Source organism: Anopheles funestus, chromosome 3RL (genome assembly GCF_943734845.2).
Source record: "Anopheles funestus chromosome 3RL, idAnoFuneDA-416_04, whole genome shotgun sequence".
In the NCBI taxonomy this organism is placed as follows: Eukaryota; Metazoa; Arthropoda; class Insecta; order Diptera; family Culicidae; genus Anopheles; species Anopheles funestus.
In genome coordinates, this window is record NC_064599.1 from 20,832,145 (window position 1) to 20,850,884 (window position 18,740).

Here is an 18,740-nt window from a genome sequence, read left to right on the forward strand (position 1 = left end):
GGTTGCACGTTTTTACGTTGCTCATCAAAGGCTTTGTTTTGTTTGTTTGTTGTTTCGCTCGCACAATCAATCCGTTCCGATGTTAGTTTCTTAATACGCACGAAAGCCTCCGCAAAACGAGTGACAGAAGAAACGCTTCGATATAGTAAATGCACGCATGAGATATCCCATTCGACTCCTCTCTCCCTCTTTGCTCTCGCTCTCCTTCGCTTGTTCAGTGTAGCAAAGAAGGGAAGTGTATAGTGACGTCATATGTGGAAGAAAAACACACAAACTTTTCACCATTTCAACGGAAGCTGTTGCAATAAGCCATATAAAAAGGGAAAGAATGTGTGTGAGCATTTTGTTGCAGAGAGAAATGTGTAAAACCACACACACGCGAGAGAGAGAGAAAGAAAAGAGCAAAATTAACAGGAAAAGGATCGTGTTTTGGAAAAAAAAGCAATGACCCTTGGTGTGTGTTTGTGTTTGTGCCCTGTATGTGGTAAACCTTTCACTTCTTAATGTCACTTGAAGCGTACACAACGAAACGTAAATGAAGGCAATCGTATCATCATCATCATCATCATCGTTCACAATCTGTCAAATCTGTCTCACCCGTAGTGAGCAGTGAGTGAATGCATGAATTGCGTTCGCTCACTGCTCACTCGGGGCGGTTGAAATGCTCACGCTCACCGTTCAGGTTCGTTGCGTTGTGTGGAACCGAACCGCAGGACATACGGTTTGGAGCAGTTTTGTCGCTTACACGCGCTCTTTCGACGGTCTTGTGAATGCGCGCGCTCGCAACCGATTTCATTTCCACTCTGACCGAGCATTCGGAAGGTAATCGCACACTCTCTCATCGGATCCGGTGCCCAATCGGTGGGCCAGACTAGACTGACCTGCTGGCGCTCCGCTACACAGTGGTGTAGTGTGTGACGGCAAACACGCACCACACCGTGCACATTCTTGGGACGGTTCGGTTCACCAGAAGTCCTCAGAAAAAGAGGACCCCCCCCCCCCGCTTTTTGTCGAAGAGGGCCCTTATAGGGTGAAGTTGACTCCAAGTGAGCACGGTGAGTGCGGTTCCCAGCGGACAACCGTTCATTTGTGTCCCAGTGTCTGTCCCGTTCGGTGCAAAAGCGGTTTCCTGTGTGCGTGTATCGTGACGCGGGGTGTTCTCGTGGAAGAAAGTGGACGAACTTCAGTTAACACGCGCGCCCCTAGAAGTAGAACTCTTTATCGGGGAACCGGGCTGGGGATTTTATAGTGCCGAACGTGTACCACTTTCGGGCGTGTGTTTAATCTGCTCCGAACACGGTGTGGTGATGGTTCTTTGTGTGTCCGAATGCGGATACTTCAACACGGCAATGATGGACCAAAGCCGCGTAGAACGGTAGTGAAAAAGTGTGTCAAGAGTTCGATCTTTTTTTTTTTGGTGGGTTCTGCTACCGGAGACTATTATCAGCTGGTTGGGGTTGTTTTGTCGGTGAACTTTTCTTTTTTTTTCGCTGGTGTTAGACAAACCTTTTCTTCGGCTTTTTTTATCCACTTTTATCTATACACCGGTTTGTGGACAGAATAAGGGATAAAGGTTGTTTCTTTTGTACGGAAGAGATGTTAAGTGAACCACACAATGTTAAGGAAAGAACTGTTCTCTCTGTTTGCGTGCTTTGGTGTAATATTCTACCGTAAAATATGTGTTTCGAAACAAGCTTTCTGAACACAGTACAAACACGATATCATTCCTTTCGCTCTTTCGAAAAAACGGAAGCGGCACGGATGAGCGATCAAACGGAAATCGGAATCGTCGGCAAACTTGATCAGTTTGGGGACTTTTCAGAAGATGGAAAAGAAGTGTGAGACGAGTTGCCAATAGCAAAAAAAAAGGAAAACTATCCCTTTCATACACACATACAAACACACCAAACCACACACACACACACACACACACACACAGACACACAAACGATCGGATGTGCTCTGTCAGTGAAGCAGAAGATATGAAAGTGACGTCGTCGCCATACCGTCGTTGGTTAAAAAAAGGCCGGGGGAAAAAAACGCCGCACAACATAGGCCACTAGTTGTGGACGAAAATATCTTCGCCAATGGGGCTAAAAATAATCGGTGTTCAGCGCTTCATGAGTTTTCCACACCGCAACTTTTCCCCCTCCCGTCCCTGGGGGGGGGAACACCCTCCCCACAGATTCCAATTCTCGGAGGAAGTATTCGCGCGAAAGGAAAGCGTGTGAGCGTGTGTGTGCTTGTAGTTGCATGCGTGTTGGTACGACGTTGGATATAGGTGAAAAGTGAAAATCCCTAACGACCATCGAATCGGCCACTGGCTTCAACCGACCCCCCATCCCCCCCAAAACGATGTGCGATGTCGCAAATCGTGGGAAAATGTGAGGAAATTTCTTTACCCAACTTGTGAAGCTCTTGTCGTTCCTACTACTTAATCGTCAACACAAGTCATATTTCCATTAGGTTCAGCTTTTTTTTTCTTCCACTTAAAAATACAAAATATAAACAATAAAATAAAAAAAAAATAAAACCAATTGACTGAAGTATTTTTCATCCACTAGCGCAATGCTTTCGGTGTGCAGAAATAGTGGCCTTGTTTTCAGTTTGAAACAAAAGCATGAGGCAAGAGAAGAAGAAGAACAGGGAAAGTAGAAAGCGCGGGTTTGAACAAGAAATCCTTCGGATTTTTGAATGCGCTTTGTAAAACCAAAAAAACCACTCCAAAACAACAATGACGAACAGTACAGTAAATGGTTTTTGAATTAACGCAAAACGGCTTCAAGTGATGAGGGGTGGTGGTTTAGGGGAAAAAACAGGGGGTTGAGGTAACTTCTTTTGCCAAGTGTCTCATACCGGGTGGTGGTGTTGGGGACGAAAAAAAAACACACACAAAAAAAATCTCCGTCAACGACACTAACAAGGCCGTTGTCTCTCTTAGTTCGTTCGTTCGCTCGTCGGTTGACAGATGCGATTTTCCAATTGCAAACACAACACAATACCTAACAAGTGTTCCGTGTTTCCGTTGTTCAAAAAATGGCCGATAGAAGGTTGTTTTTCCTTGTCCTTTTTTCATTGGTTTTCGCAACTGTTGAAGGTCAGAAGAAACCTCAGGCTTTTTTTTTTGTACTGCAAGAGATGTAAAATTATCGCGGGGAGAAAAAAAGAAGCCTTTGCTCACTGATAAGTGATAACGTTCGAAAAATGTTACATTCACTGTACGTAAATCAGGTCAGGAAAGGCTGTTTTGCGAAAGGAGTGGGAGAAGGTTGAAGTGAAGCTACAAGTGATGGCTGTAAGCAAAAAAAATGCTCTCCAAATGTGCCGGTTCGTTACATGAAAGTGTTCCACGAAAAATCGAATGTGTATTCCGTAAAGTATTGTGTTTTGGGGGTTGGGAAAATTCGAGTAAAATGGGAGAGAGAGCAAGAGAGGAATCGGTTTTTCCCTTTCCTTTATCCTGAGGTAGGCTAAAACAAAACCCCCGCCCCATAAATTCGAGAGGTCGAGGCCGTTGTCGGTCGTCGAAAATTGGGCAAATTAATACTAACCGGATATGGATATGATTGAATTTTGGCTCTGATCATTCGGATGACTTTCCCTTTTTTTGTTTTTGTCTTTTGGTGGCGCTTTTTAGTGTGTCAGGGAGAAAAAAGGTGGATGAAAAATGTGCAAAATCCCAAACGACCGGAAAGGACAACGATGGATTAGCTTTATACAGTTGTGTTGGTTGTTTTATTGCATTTTATAGTCAAAAGTTTTCTCTCGTCGATTGAAATTAGATTTCTTGTGCTCCACTACTTAACATTGTTAGGACGATTTTAATCTGCTCAAGTGGATCGTATTATGTGAAGTTATTAACAACTGTGAATGATGAAGTTTTTATATTAAATCATGCCCTTTCTGCTATTAACAGAAATCGTTGCGTAGTGAAGGTAAAACCTTGTGTTAGTGTAATTAGTATGCAAAAATCCGTGTAGTAGTGAATGTGGTTTTTTTTTTCGTTGCTGTTGCGTGCACGATGGTGTTTTATTGTGTGTGATAAGCGGGAAAACTGATAACGAGCGATTGTGAGGCGCAAAAGCAAAAAATAAATCGCTTCCCGCCACCAGCTCGGGACGGAAAGTTGCAGCAGTTTTGAACTGAATGACAATAAATGGAGTCGCATGCACCGATGGCCCGAAGTCTGTGAATGGTAAGTTGTGGCTGGGTAATATTGTTCTAAAAACACTACAAAACCACGAAGTCGTTTCTAACTGCCTTTGGTGAATCTGGGCTGTCCCCAAAATACGTACAACTTTATGCACACAAAGAACGATGGGAACTGGGCTGACGTGCTTTTCTGTTGGGTAAAACTCATTAAAATTGAAATTTGATGAAGAAAGTTAAATCGAGTGGTTTCTGTTGGTGGGGTGCCACACCACACTCTCGAACAGGCGCATAACAACAAAACTATTCCCCCCCCAAAATTTGTGTCACCTCTGCCCCCCTCTCTCTCTCTCTTTCTCTCTCTCACTCTGGTAAAAACTAACAACAAAAAAGCCGCTGTGAATCTGCATTTGATTTTGGCAGTTTGATTGGCGTTGAAGGGTTTTGATTGAATTTTTTTCGCATCTTGTTTGTATTGTTCCGTGGCCGTGGTGCAGCTGAAAGAGGAACTTAATTGAAAATGTCCCGCCAATGAGTGTAATGTGCTGCCGTTTTTATTTCGGGGTGTGTGTCGATTGATTGAGATGGTTTAAGGAACAAATTTCAATTTATTGCATTACCTTTTACTTTACTTTACTTTTTACATTACCTTTTATTTTAAAATCTAAGAATTATGTATATTTATACGCAATACATTATATATATATTTTGCTCCATCTTCCATCTTTACTATTGTGTCGGTCTCAGTAAGACAAATTTCATTAATTTAAAGGCAAATGTTGCGTAAATTAGCAGTCATTTATTTAATTATTTGGTTAGTTTGGTGCATGGACATGGGTGATTTATTGTATGTTATTTTTTGGGAGATGAAACTGTAAATTATGGGAAACCATTGCACTGGGCATACGTACACCAGGGCGCAACAATAAATATGTTTATAAGCATCTTGAAGTTATTTTCCAGTCATTAAATTCACGCCATGGTTCTACCGCACCAATTCAAAAGCAAAACTTACCGTAGAAAATTACTGAAATGGGAAACTTTAGCTGACCAATGTTCCTTTGGAGTTTTAACACCAAAAACTCCCTTGTACGACACGATAAATAATTTTAAAATTGATTTTAAATTGCAAAGAGTTTTAATGCAACTCAAACATCATAATTTTGTTTTAGAACATAATTATTTTGGGTAGATAGTAATTCGTATGATAGAATTATTTGGGCTTCGGATTTTTTAAATATTTTTTTAAACTCTCGCTTATTATTTTTGTCATATTGCTGTATAAATAACTTTTCCAAACAATTATACAGAATGGTTGCATAAAACTCACAAAATTCACGTGAATATAATAAAGGTCTATAAATTGACATTTTTGCGATGTCAATTGCTTAAATGTTTCATAAATTTTGAAACTCAAAAAATTCAATCAAAAATAATATAAAAATTATTAAAGCGGTAAAACAGACATTTGTTTCAAACGTTTGCTAAAAGTTATTAGCATTTAATTATTTAAAAATAATTTTTTTTTTCGAAAAGCTATGATTAATTGAGCAAAAAAATTGTTTGTTTGCATTTTGTTAATTAAACAAACACAGTAATTAACAAAGTCAATCGAGCATCACAAATCATCGTACACGCGTCCCTAATTACGCCATACATTGTATATCGCACTAGAACTAGCTGCCCGCTAGAGCAAATGGCTATTATGGGAAATATTTCATATCCCATCTAGCACCCAAAAGGTTAGCCGTTTTGTTTAATTCAGTATTCTTCGAGCGCTTTTCCGCGCTATTGGTGGTTTCCCTACCATCGAGTAGGAAATGAGAAACAGTCTGGGATGGCATAATCAAACAAACCTTTTCCTATTGGCAGCGATCCAGCACAAATGGTGTATATTTCCGGGGCAGCAAGCGAAAACGGAAAAGAAACGTCAGAATGGAACCAAAAAACCAAACAAAAATGGACGAAATAAAAACCGGGCCCACACAAATCTTGGATAATGATGCAAGACGGCTAGATTAGTTGTAGCCGGTTATGGTTATGCTTGCATGTCGTGGCACACGGTAAATGAAGCCAATTAATTTCCAACCATTATCGACGTGGGAAGATATTCGAAAAAAGCTAAAAAATAGAGAGTGAGAGACGATAAGGTAGCGACTCAATAACGATGATGAACAAGGGTAATAAAGTTGAAGAAAACATAAAAATTATAGCACTGTCTGTTTGGTGCTGTTTGGCTGGTGAGAAGTTTGTTAACTCCCTCGTAGTATTGATTGATACGACAGAACATACCTTTCGGTTCGTGCTGTGTACGAAAAGTCCGTTTATAGTCTGATGTGGAATGTGAAACCCAAGAGAACGATTTCACATGCCGGTAGGAATCAATTTCTTTCGGGATTGTTTCAAATCTAAACCCGACTTATGCGATAGCCGAATGGTATGTACATAAAACGAAACAATCTGTTCGATAAGATCAATTGAACAGTGATCGTTTGTTAGGAAATGTTCTAGCAATAAATGTTTGTTGCCACATTTAGAAATAAAGTGATTGCTGTTTCCTAAAGAAGGCTATTTCTATTTGTATTTAAGGCACGTACCGATTATTGCAGATTTAAGGAAACTTGTTCTAGGAATTACCAGTTACTTTTATTACTATTATTACTGTTTAGTTGTGTATAGCAAATCAGTTCCTTTACGTTTTTCATTTATTATTTTTTATTTTGTTATGTATTTTTATTTCGCTTTTTGTTAAGCTTGTTTTGCTATGTAAATTGAGACTGACTATTTGGGACTTGGAATACCGATAGCTGAGTAGCTAGATTTGCATATGGCAGACGTTGAAGTGGTTCGAATCAATCGACCTTTGAACGTAGAGAACGAACGTAGAAACTCCTTCATGAAATGAAAGCGATTTTTCCAAGTCAAGAAAGAAAGAAAGAAAAAAATAAAACAAAAGGAACAAAATAGATCGATAAGAACGACACGGAACAACATAATAATAAGCAATAAAAGGAGCAAAAAGGAAAGAGGAGAACGAAAGCAGAGAACAAGAATAAAACTGAATAACAATGAATCAAACAAAAGGAGAAGAAGGATAGTAACTAAAGAATTAAAAGTAGTAAAGGAACGGAAGAAGTAAATAGAGTAAATAAAAAAAAAGATAGAAAGGAAACAAAAAAGTAACGAAAAGAAAGAAAATGGAAAAGGAAAGTAACATTAGGACACAATTTATCCGGGTCACCCATTTAAAACACGATAAATAAGTAAATAAGAATAGTCAGTCTTTGAATACCATTTAAAACACGATAAACAAGTAAATAAGAATAGTCAGTCTTTGAATACGTTTAATCGGGATTTCAATCTAAATAGTAGTACGTGTTGTTGGCCAGTCCATTTCCTACTGTCACTGGCGTCTGGTGTTGTAATAAACTTGAATTATTTTCTACATCTATTACATCACTATCACAAGACTCAGCAGTAGCAATCACACTCATCTCTAGCTTTTATACGTTAACGACAAAGCTGATTCTCAAGCTGAAATTGGCTCGTTACAAAAAAAACCCTCCGAAACCGCCCGTGCTGCAGACCATTTTACGCCGTTCGCATTGGGTGAATTGGGAAGCATAAATAAAACTCAAGCCAAAATGTCTAGATCGCTGCAGACGGTTGATATTTACCATGCGTGTGTATACTGCGGAACACCAAAAACCTCTCACCACTACTAAATAGCTGCCACTAGAGTGTTTCTGCTGTTAGGCATGAGGTGCTTGAAGGAAAACAAATCTTAGTCTTAAGTAAGTTTGATGAATATTATGTTCACTTAATGGTGTATGGTAATGTGTTTTTATTTTAGCAAACAATGTGTGAATTTGGTGCTGTGCATGTGCACTGTGTATAGGTCGATCGACTGTTTATTGATTGTTTTTGCTCACATTTTCACCGAAAATTCCATCGCCAGAAGCAGCAAGTTCGCTACGCGGGCGTTGTGCGGTGTGCGAAAGTAAATATCGTACTCATCATAAACATCCCTAAAAAACGAAGAAAAAAAAACAAAACAGACTGAAAGATGTTGTAATGGGAATCATGTGTTTCCCACACCTTCTTAACCTCCGCCCTTACGCCCTTACGCCCCCCGGGGGGTGTAAGTGGTGGCGCATCTTTTAGTATCCGGTCGCTCACGTCGTAGCACGGTGAAGATGGTGTTGATGAGGTGAAGGGAGCCGAAGGGTAGATGATGATCTCGATGTGAAGTTGTTTGAAGATTATAAAAACATTATGCTATTTATAACGGACGACCGGTGGTGAGCAGTGAGGCATCGCAATCGGAAATATCGAAGAGTGTGGTCCTTTCGTTCTTGGATGGAAACACACAATGAATATTGTGGCATAATGCTAAAGACGAATTTGTGTGAATGTGTAAATGGTGGATTTTGTTGTTGTTGTATCAAACATTTTAGGCAGAGCTTAAGCTTAGTACGAGCTACTCTTAAGCAATGTAAAGCAAATATTAATCTATCGCAAGAAGATGAGCAATAGATAAAAATAAATATTTACTTTCAGAAGTTGTTATTCAATATATTTTAAATCAATGTTTATTAGGGCTTTGAAATGTTGCCGATACTGAAAAAAATATTGAAGAGGAATTTGAAACAAATTACTTAAATAATATTATTTTTAGTAACATTTTTTAGAAATTCTTTTCAATTAACATAATTTATTAAACAAAATAACAATAATTAAAAGTTCTTAAAAAATTACCCAAAAGTTTAATAATGTCATCAATGGTAAATAATTATAGTGCCAAAAAAGGGAAAAGAAGTTTACGAAATTCATTTCGTGTATTTAGTAAATAGTATATTCCCCACACAAAAATCAAAATATGAACAGTGAGTGTACAAAGCTGACGTTTTTTTCATTTAGAAACTTAAAAGTTAGTTTTCGAAAGAGAAATTCATTCTAAACTATAAATCTATATATATAAAATTCTCGTGTCGCGGTGTTAGTGTGCAAACTCCTCTTAAACGGCTGCACCGATTTGTATGAAATTTTCGCTAAACGTTCGTTAGGTATGAGAATAGGTTTACCGCTACTTTTCGTTTCGCTAGGTGGCCTCTGGTCAATATTATGAGTTCTTTTCTGTTTTTCCTACGGGAGTTATCAAGTAGGCATAGCCATTTTTTCAACACGAATGTTGAACACTACTGAAACAAAAAAGTTCTAACGAATAAATCAATCAAAGTAGGTACACATGACGATTTATTTGTGCAATTTTATTCATTAAAGCGTAAAGTGAGTGATAAACAAGTAAAAAGCAAGTGCGTGAATAATTAAAAAAAATGCTATTTAGTGATTTGCGGCTCGGTGCTACATGTGGAATCGGCGCCTTACACGGAAGGACCTGGCATTTAATCCTAATCGTCAAAGAAAGCCAGAAATACATCGTGAAGTAGCAGAAAAGAAGAAGTAGAGCCACAAAAAAAGAAGAAAAATTGCTTTGATATCATTTGATATCATTTTTTTAATCGTCACTCTAATATTACCACACGAATCAAGATTGAACACTCAAAATGTTTGCTTTTTCTTGGCTTAACGACCTTACAGGTCACGCCGGCCATTTCTGGCTTACTAGACCTATTTTACCAGATAGCCGGATAGTCAGTCCATGCTACAGGGGAACGGTCCGGATGGGATTTGAACCCGGTCCTGCCGTGTGGACCGGCGCCGTTTATCACATACCACCGGGCCGCAAAATGTTTGCTAGAAACCTTTAATTACCAAACGCATGTTTAAGGGCAAAGCTAGGTTTGCCGGGAAAGCTAGTTTACTATAAAATCTTAAATTCATTTTATGATAAATTTACCTCAAAGAAGGTAATTCATCTTCGCTACCGTGTTGTGCAAATTGTCTACCCGTAAGGCGCACGAGTATACTTAGCCTCGATCCTTTTTTCCAAACGATTATCGTTTTATTAAAACATCAATTTCATTCGACATCATGCTTATTGATTACGTCGTGTCAATGATGCTGCAAAATCCCAACAAACGCACAGATACAAAGAGAGTTGCGTAAAGCCCCCCGTTGGTGTAGGGAACATAATTTATAATAAGCTATAGTTGACATGCGAAAGATTGCAAGGAATTTGTTCGTGTTGGTTGTTTTTTTTTTTGTTTCTCTCGTTCGTCTTACCATTAGCTAGCACATTCTTCGAAGAGAAAATGTAGACCAAAATGTAGCAAAAAAAAAGAAGAAAACCGAACGACCAACGATGACGGCGATGTGGATGAACGGAACCAAACGAGGCGGTGACGGAACCGCGCAGTTGTTTTGCGCCTCTATACGTTGCCGCGTGGTTGAAAATGCACGTGCTAGGAATTGAAAGTATGCTCGCCATAGCCAAAGCGATGGCTAGTCACCATCATTACGGGATGGGGAAAAAAAAAGCCAATGGCCAAACCACATAGCCATACACAGCCGACTATGGCACGAAGCCGCCAATCTATTTCGGGGTACTGTCGCTTGTTTTCCGCCCCTGTCTGCAAAACGCGCAAACCCGATAAGCGATGAATTCACCTCCGCCTTTTCCCACAGTCGTGATGGGTTTAGAAAGCGATGGACGATGCGCACTTGCGCACCCATTGGAAACACTTGCACATTTCAATCATTACAAACCATTATTCATCTATCTAATGGATGTGTCTTCTGATTCGGTTTCACCGCCTTACGGGGCCGGTCTGGCAAAGATGATGCGGAGGTGAGGAAAAGGAGTGACCGGCCGGAAACCGGAAACCGAAGGAAAATCGCTGCCCGTCATCGGCAGGGACGGCTGATGACCGTGATACGGAACGTTTTATGGTAGAGACCGTTAATGGAATGAGAAAAAAAAAGACAGCAACCGTAGCAAATTTCCGTACCGAGAGATACGGTTCTACGAGTTCTCTTTCGAGGTATACTCTTGAATGAACCTATATAGGCGTTTTCCCGCTGTGTTGTGCCATGAAGGTGTTGCCATCAGTCTGACGATTAGTGACCTGGCCGTTATCATCCGGCCCGCAGCCACTGTCGGGAACCAAACCGGGAACTTTAGCTCCGGAACTCTTTTAGTCTTTAGAATTTTCTTGCTTGCTTTTTTCCCGGGCAGAAACAAACTCGGGAAGGAACAGATCAACTAGCTACGCCAGTGAACTGTTTCACTACTTGCCATGTGACACAACACCGGATGTGACTGCAGTTGTTGGGGATGCAATATAATTTTCACAACGGGTTCATCCTCTGCACAGTGGTAAATCGCTTTTCTTCGTAGGCCATCCATACCATCCATTAATGGAATAGCCAGTTATCAAAAGATTACTTTAGCAAACAGACCTTAGTGTAGCTGTATTTTCGCTTTTTTTACTTTATTCTTAAGTTCATTTGGTAATTCATTTGAAGATGCTATAAAGAAACTACACAAAATAGCCTAACTTTTAGGCGCAATTATTGAAGGCTCACAATGGCCAGTGGGATTAATTTACTGACAGTTTAAAGTAAATGGGTCACTTACGACTTAGTCACTATCGTTCACTAACGTACAGCCATAAATTCCAAACGTATTTATAACACACATTTGCAGAAAAAAAACGCTCCTCTACCCAGGCACAAATCACGTTATTTAATCCTCGAACATTCGAACGCTGGTAACACATACACTGGGTATTAGTTATGAAATGCCATGTTGGGTGCTATTTTCCGGTTGCGATGTCGCAAAAGCGTCGAGCCATTCTTATCACCATAACCCGGTACGCGGCTCCGGTACCCTAGCACTCCGGTGGACGATCTTTCACGGTCGTCCCTTGTTTGTTGTACTCACCCTGTTGTTCACCTGTAACGTATCTGTCACACCACACTACACGTTACACATACATGCCGGGGTTTTTTGACGCGGTAATCGGGTTAAAACTTCATAAAGAACTGACGCCACCCGGGAGGGTCGAGGATAATAAAGGGGAACCAGCCGGAATCGGGGCCGGGAGCGGGTTTCTGTGCGGTGAAGCTGTCACTGCTGTGTTAAAATGCAACGGGTACGGGAAACTTTGCAATGCAACAATGGCGCACATCCTACAACAGGTGTGAGGACGATGCAAAAGGACAGCACGCTCTGGTGTGCATGGGTTTGGTAAGGTGCATGGGTTGAAGGGGGGAAAAATATGAGCATGATTGCAAGCCTGACGCGCTCATCGGTCCCACTGCCCGTTGGAAGGGTGCCGGATAATTTGTGCTTCACGTACAAATAAAACCGTGAGCCGTAAGGCTGTCCACCCGGTGTGTTATGTGGGCCTTGTCATCGGTTGATATTGACATTAGGCGTCGGTGGGAACGCTTCTGCTGTGCTGTGTTGAGTGAGTGGCAGACATTCAATTATGTTGCATCGGTTTGCAATCGTTGCATCCGTTCGCAAGCGCTAGTGGAAAATTATGTTTCGCTTAAACTGATTAGTGGCAGTCGCCTTGATGGGGTTTTCGGGATGTTGCGGCAGAGTTTTCACTTCAGTTTTTCCTTACCGAGGTTTTCAGGCCAAACGACTAAAACTGGTTCATGTGAAAGCGACTAAAGTAAATGCGCGTCTGGTTGCGGTGCAGTGCCGTTTCTAAAAGCGGACATTACTGTACTTAATGTACGGTGCAGCAGTAGCAGTCAGGTCATTTTCGATCGGTGGCTGGATGAATGCTAATTGTAATAGTGATAAAACGGGATGCGACCACCCGTAAAGCGCCTGGATTGTTTTTGGTGGTGATCCATTGTCACCGGCCACATGGTGCAAATCCTCAACCGGACCAGCTTCAGCTCATGAATTATGAATCTGCGGAACTCTGGTTCGGTGGATCCGATGGTGGCGTAGGATAATTAAAAATTCCATTAAATAAACACCCCAAGCCGAATGGATAGCAGCTGTGAGCCTTGCGAGGCTTGAGTGGTGTGCCTTGAGTTAGTAAGTGTGTCGATTACTCGTCCAAAGTTACCAGTCCAGTCGGTACAGTAGTGTAAAATGAATAAGAATGCGGACCGGAGAGTAAAATTTAACGGGCGTAAAGGCGACAGAGTAATCGATGTTTCACGCTTGTTTGTTTGCTTGCGCTTTAAACTTTGCATTTTCGAGAGGTATTACAATCAAGCGAATTGTCGATTGCAACCTAAGCAGGAAGTACAAGTGTATTATATGAATACTTAATATAATAATTAACATTGGTTGATTGTTTTCTGGTGTTATAGTTAATGGATAAATATATTACAATTTAGATTTATTTTATGAGTTTGAAGAATTGAAAAGGGAGCCTCTAACAATAATTGGTGCAAATATTTGAAACTTGGATAAACTTGGAAATGGATAAAGTGTGATGAAAAAGAGGAGCGAAGAGAAGTGATCATAAGCTAGAATATCGGAGTCTTGTCATATCAACCTGTGATACTTGCAATCCTTCTGGTGGTTACATGTTATTTCAAGTAATTTTTAGGGCTTTAGCAAACTCTTTGATGTCTGCAGAATAGAATACCTTCTCAGCGTCTTTGTTCAAAAATATCACAACTTTGAAGAAGGCCCAAGATTCCTTCAACTTGTTGAATAGAGTCAAGATCGTTCACCATTCTCGATGAACCACAGGTCCTTCAAAGTTAGAATTTTTAGATCTTGACAAACCTCATGAAGAAATCGTAATGTCCACCTGTACAAAGTCTTCTCAGATAGATTCAGTTTTGGATGACTTCTTTGTTTATCAGTAGAGTATCGTTGTGTATGTTAGGATTTGTATGACGCCTTTCTACATGACGTTGTAGACAATTACTCCTGATATGCAGTTCAAAAGCCTTAGTCTTTGCCATCCTTTTATAGTTTGATTTGACTCCCAATATTTCCTCCTTCTTGAGGCACTTCTTTTTCTATAGTGTCTGGTTGGAGAACCCATGGAGAACCAATGGAGAACCCAATGCCTGAGGAATGGGAGAGCTGTTACACTATTCTTTTCAGAATCTGAAGCATAGTGGCGATCTTTTCAGTGACATTTAGATATCCACAAATGGGACGAAGTCGATCTTTAAGTGTCAAAGTCGTCGTCAACGCTCAATCTTCAAGTCCTTGTCAATGATAGAAGTATGAAATCATCTCTTGTTTAAGCTTCTAGCTACTTAAACCCATAGCAAGCAGACTTCTGGTAGATAATGAATCATACCTCACGTCTTCAATTTGACGACAGATCCCGTCAGGTGTGAAGTTGTTACCGATGGCCTACAATTTTCTTGAAAAGAAAAAATCTTCCGCTGTCTAATTTGTTTCTATTTCTTTTCTTCACTCAACACAATACTTAAATCAGTCCAGTTTCAGATCGCTGTAAAATAATTGTACAGAACAATTTCCATTGTCGAGCAAGAAAAAAAAAACACACACAAAACAAACGAACCTTCCCAAGTTGAGCGTTAATTGTCCTTAACGCGGTTGTTTTCCTCTCCCCATCGTGTTTTTTTTTTTGTTTTGCTACACGATACAATCCGTCTAATCTGCATAAAAATCTCATTTAAAAAGCTTGTCCCCACGGCCAACCATCACACACTTTGCTTGTTTGTACTTGTTTGATCGCAATCTTCGCCAAGAAACGTTGGGCTGTCGAGCGAGTCAGTGATTAGTCTGCATAATTCTTCTCGACAGCCAGACATTAAAAGTGATATCTGTCATAAAGGAGCAAAAAGGGGTTTGTAGGGGGGGAGACGGCAAGTTTGCGAGGTGGACGCATACACACGTCACAATAAACCACCAGGATCCAGAGCGACCTCCATCATACACAATCACACCCGTCCGGCAACCCATCTGCAAACTACCCTCCCCTTGGTAAGCCATGCTAATCTCCCTCCGATCGTTGGTCCCCAGTTTTGCTAGATGATTCATATTTGCAAATAAACAGCTTACGGGATTGGAGCAACTACTGTCCATGAACGAAAGGTTCCTTTCATCCTCATTTTTCGTTGTTGTTTTTTGTTTGTTGTGACTTTGCGTTCGCTTCGGCAAACGACTGTAAGTATTAACCCGTTGTTTTATGCGGCAATGTTTTTTTTTATTCTTCTTCTAGCCCTTAACGTACGGCTACGGAGTTTAATTCCCCATGGATGTGGTCGGTTTTGCTTCTTTCATTCGACTTGCTGTCACTTGCTGTTTGTGCGCTTATCCTTTGGTTGGGCAATCTCCTGTTCCGGTCCGCCACATGGTTAATGGTGGCCGTGCATTTACAACATAATCTTTTGTTGGTGTTTCGGAGGGGAGGAGGTGGTGGAGGATGGAGAGACAAGGGGAGAGAGGAAAATTGGAAGATGAAAGAAGCAGGGAAGGAAGGTATATTCGAAGCGACATTAAGAAGGGAAATTACTTAACCGTACCGGAATGACATATTCTTCGTGGTTCGTGTCCATTTTGTTTTAGAGAAAAGGGGGGGAGGATGGCGGATGGATGTGGGGAGAGAGGGAAGCGAGTATGTTTTGTTTTACCACGACGTACGCAGGCGTTTTCGTGTGCGCCTTATCGTGTGCGCTTTCATTTGCAGTAATGAGGCATCAAGCAAAACAATAAAATAAAAGCATACGGAATCGTGAATCGTTATCCAAAGGGGAGGAGCGGGGGGGCAAAGTCCTGGCAAAAAGGAAGTACCATAATCGGAGTACAACATGCTAACGAACACAAAACCGTCTTGCAATCAACACACAGCTCACCAATTGAAGTGATCTCTCTTAAAGTGTGCCCCGCTTTACAAGTGGCCGGGAGACTGGCAATGATATTTGAACATTTGTTTGTAGCACAATTTGAAGTGGACTGGAAAAGTTTCTTTTTCTGTGTGTCTGTGTGTAAGTGCGCAATGCGTAACTGCACTTGCTTTGTGGAAGTTCTACTGAGAGACGAGAAACTTTGACCGTAACCAATGCTTAAAATAATAAAGTTACAGGAACAAAAAAAAACAGCAATGGTTTCGGTGGGTGGCAAAAGTTTAAAAGTTTCTTTTTCGGTTTTTCGGATGGCTTTCAGGTATTCTTGGGAATGTGGTGGAAGCATTTGCTAACGATACCAGTGGCATTAAGTGGCAGCGTAGCGAAGTTAAACAAAACAACACATTCGGGTGCTGGGTGGGTGCTGGACAGCAGGACCCGGTACAGTTGGGGTTTGGTTTGGTCCATGGTGGAATAGTTGACCTCTCGATAAATTCCACAAAATGTTCACGTCAAACGGTTGAGCGTTTCTCCAGTGTGCGAATGCCGGGGGAGACCCTATAGGGACATTGTAACAAATTGTGCAAAGTAATGCCTTTTTTTCGTTCATTCGGTGGGTTTCTTTTTCGGGGCTTTTTTTTCCCACTGCTTTACTCTACCTGAATATGCGGGGGGGACTTTTGTGCCAGCCTTTACGTAACAATATTTGTGACCATGTTTGTACCCTGTACTAACATGCATGAGAGAGAGACCGACCGTTCGTCTTGTTTTGTAAGATTTGGCATGCAAAAGGGTTGCATTTTTGCGACCTCACAGGGGTTTTGGTACATGAGAGCAGTTAAAATGGGGAGGGCCGAGGGCTACTTTGGAAGGGTTTCTGCTGACGTCTTAGATATTCACGAGACGTGCTTCCGGTGCTTTCCAGCGCTACTCGTTTGTAAAGTTGTAGGTAGTACGTTACTGTGTACACAAACTGCCTGTCATCTGAGCTGATTATAAACATAACTGGTGAAATAAACTTAACGTACTTGTGTTGTGTTTTTTAAGAGCAAAAAAGATGGAACAGCCAAGAATGCTAAGGAATGCTTCAAGAGAATCGGATGGAGAGAATGTTGAAAAGAAAATTTATGCAAAAGGATAGCAGGAAAAATAAATAAATACGCCAGGAAATATTCGTGTAATAAGTATTTTTGTTGAACCAATTTTAGTATTATTCAAGTTTTACTCAAACTCAAATGATCGAGAAAAAACCCGTTGAAAAATAATCACCTTTAGCTTTGTATAAAAATAATTATTATAATTTCCATTTTGATATGTGACTTCCCTAGCTAATTAACTAATTATTTTCGATGGTTTCCCAACGATCGGTGCTAAACCGTCGAAGTAATGAGGCTTTAACTGATGTATTATAAACAAATGGAGACGCCTGGTAGTTCACTCAGGCAGCCATAGAAACCTGATTAAGCAGTTTCATTTAGTTCGTAAGAAGTCAGAGAATTCAAATAAAGCAAGGCTTAAAAAAGTTGTTGTGTGAGCGAGTGAATCTGATAGGGATTGAACTCTACGTGCTGAGATGGGCTCACCTCTTAGTGAGACGTATTCAAACCATCTCAGCTCATGTTAAATCAGTGAGAAATTGCTACCGCAGCGGAGAGTTCACTTCCAATCTAACTCACTCATTCTTATTTAACTCTCTCAGGAGTGATTTAAATCACTTTAAATGAGTCTTATAACTCACTAATATGATTTAAATCACTCATTCTTATTCTGGTTCCGTATGCCCATCTTTTAATCAAAAATATCTCAAGCTCTTATAGAGTAAGAAGCATTAGAAAAATATATTTTCAACTCTAGTTTGTTGTAGGCCTTCTCCTTAGTCCACACGAAGCACTAAAGCTGCCAATCACTATTAAACTCCAACAAAATCATAACTTATTTCTGTCACTGTTGAAGAAATGTTGTTTCGAAGAATGTAACCTACCATCATTAATCATCATTTATCAGGCAACAGTTTGCTTGCAAAACAATGCAAATGATACTCGAGCCGTGTCAGCAAGATAAATGAATGTTACCTTAACATGCACCCCGAGGTTCCCCTCCCCGGAGGCTTTTCGGGAGAGAACATCCTTCCTAAGGTGAACCACAAATGAGGTGTCTAATCACTTGTCGAAGAGGTGTGTTTTTGTGCTGAGGAAATTCGTTAAGCTCCACGTCTCAGTATCTAGCGGTGAGTAAAGCTCAACGTACATGTTTGCCATTTCGGCTAACTTGAGGTAAATTAAATCGCTTCAACCCTGTCCTTGGTTACGGAGCAAGTACGCATATAGCATTAATTCTCTGGAAGAGCAACAATTAATTGAATTCATTCTCAACTTCAAAGTGCCTTTCCATCTTGGTACTACCGTTTGAGTGTGTTTGTGTGTGAGTGTGTGCTGCTACGAGATCCTTCGATGTGGCCGATGTTAGCGGAGGGAGTTTCGCGTGCATGTACAAAAACATTCACCCGCATGTTACGAAACCCATTTCCCTCCTTCTCTTTTCCTCGCAAAACCTTCGCCTATTGCACTCAAAACATTTGTAGGACATACCATGTCGGCATGGTTGGGAAAACGAACCCAGGTTTTCCCCGAGATCTCGCTTCAGTTTTGCAGCACTGACGTTAAAATATTGAATTCTTCGTGCGAATGGTTTCCCCGTAGCGCCCGGTCTTGCCCGGCCATTTGCGCTGTCGAAGCACACACACACACACAGACACGCAAAAGGCAAAAGATATGCCAAAACAAGAAATTCTTCCGGGGCTTCTTGTTAGCAAGTGCCGGCACATCGGTAATACAACAAGTTGAGGGGGGAAGTGGGCGTTGAGTGAAACTTACACA

General features: G+C 40.8%; 1 protein-coding gene across 4 annotated transcripts in view; it reads left to right on the plus strand.

The window, feature by feature from the left end:
- Positions 1 to 697: 697 nt before the first annotated feature.
- LOC125770098 (GTP-binding protein RAD) overlaps positions 698 to 18,740 on the plus strand; it is a 35,099-nt gene continuing 17,056 nt past the window's right edge. For all 4 annotated transcript variants that reach the window (XM_049439334.1, XM_049439335.1, XM_049439339.1 and 1 more), the window contains exons 1-2: positions 698 to 822; positions 3,917 to 4,195. Coding sequence is in view for 1 of the 4 variants with exons in the window: in XM_049439338.1 (XP_049295295.1) it covers positions 4,193 to 4,195 (3 nt within the window). In the remaining 3 variants the exon portion in view is untranslated. The remainder of the gene's footprint in view (positions 823 to 3,916; positions 4,196 to 18,740) is intronic.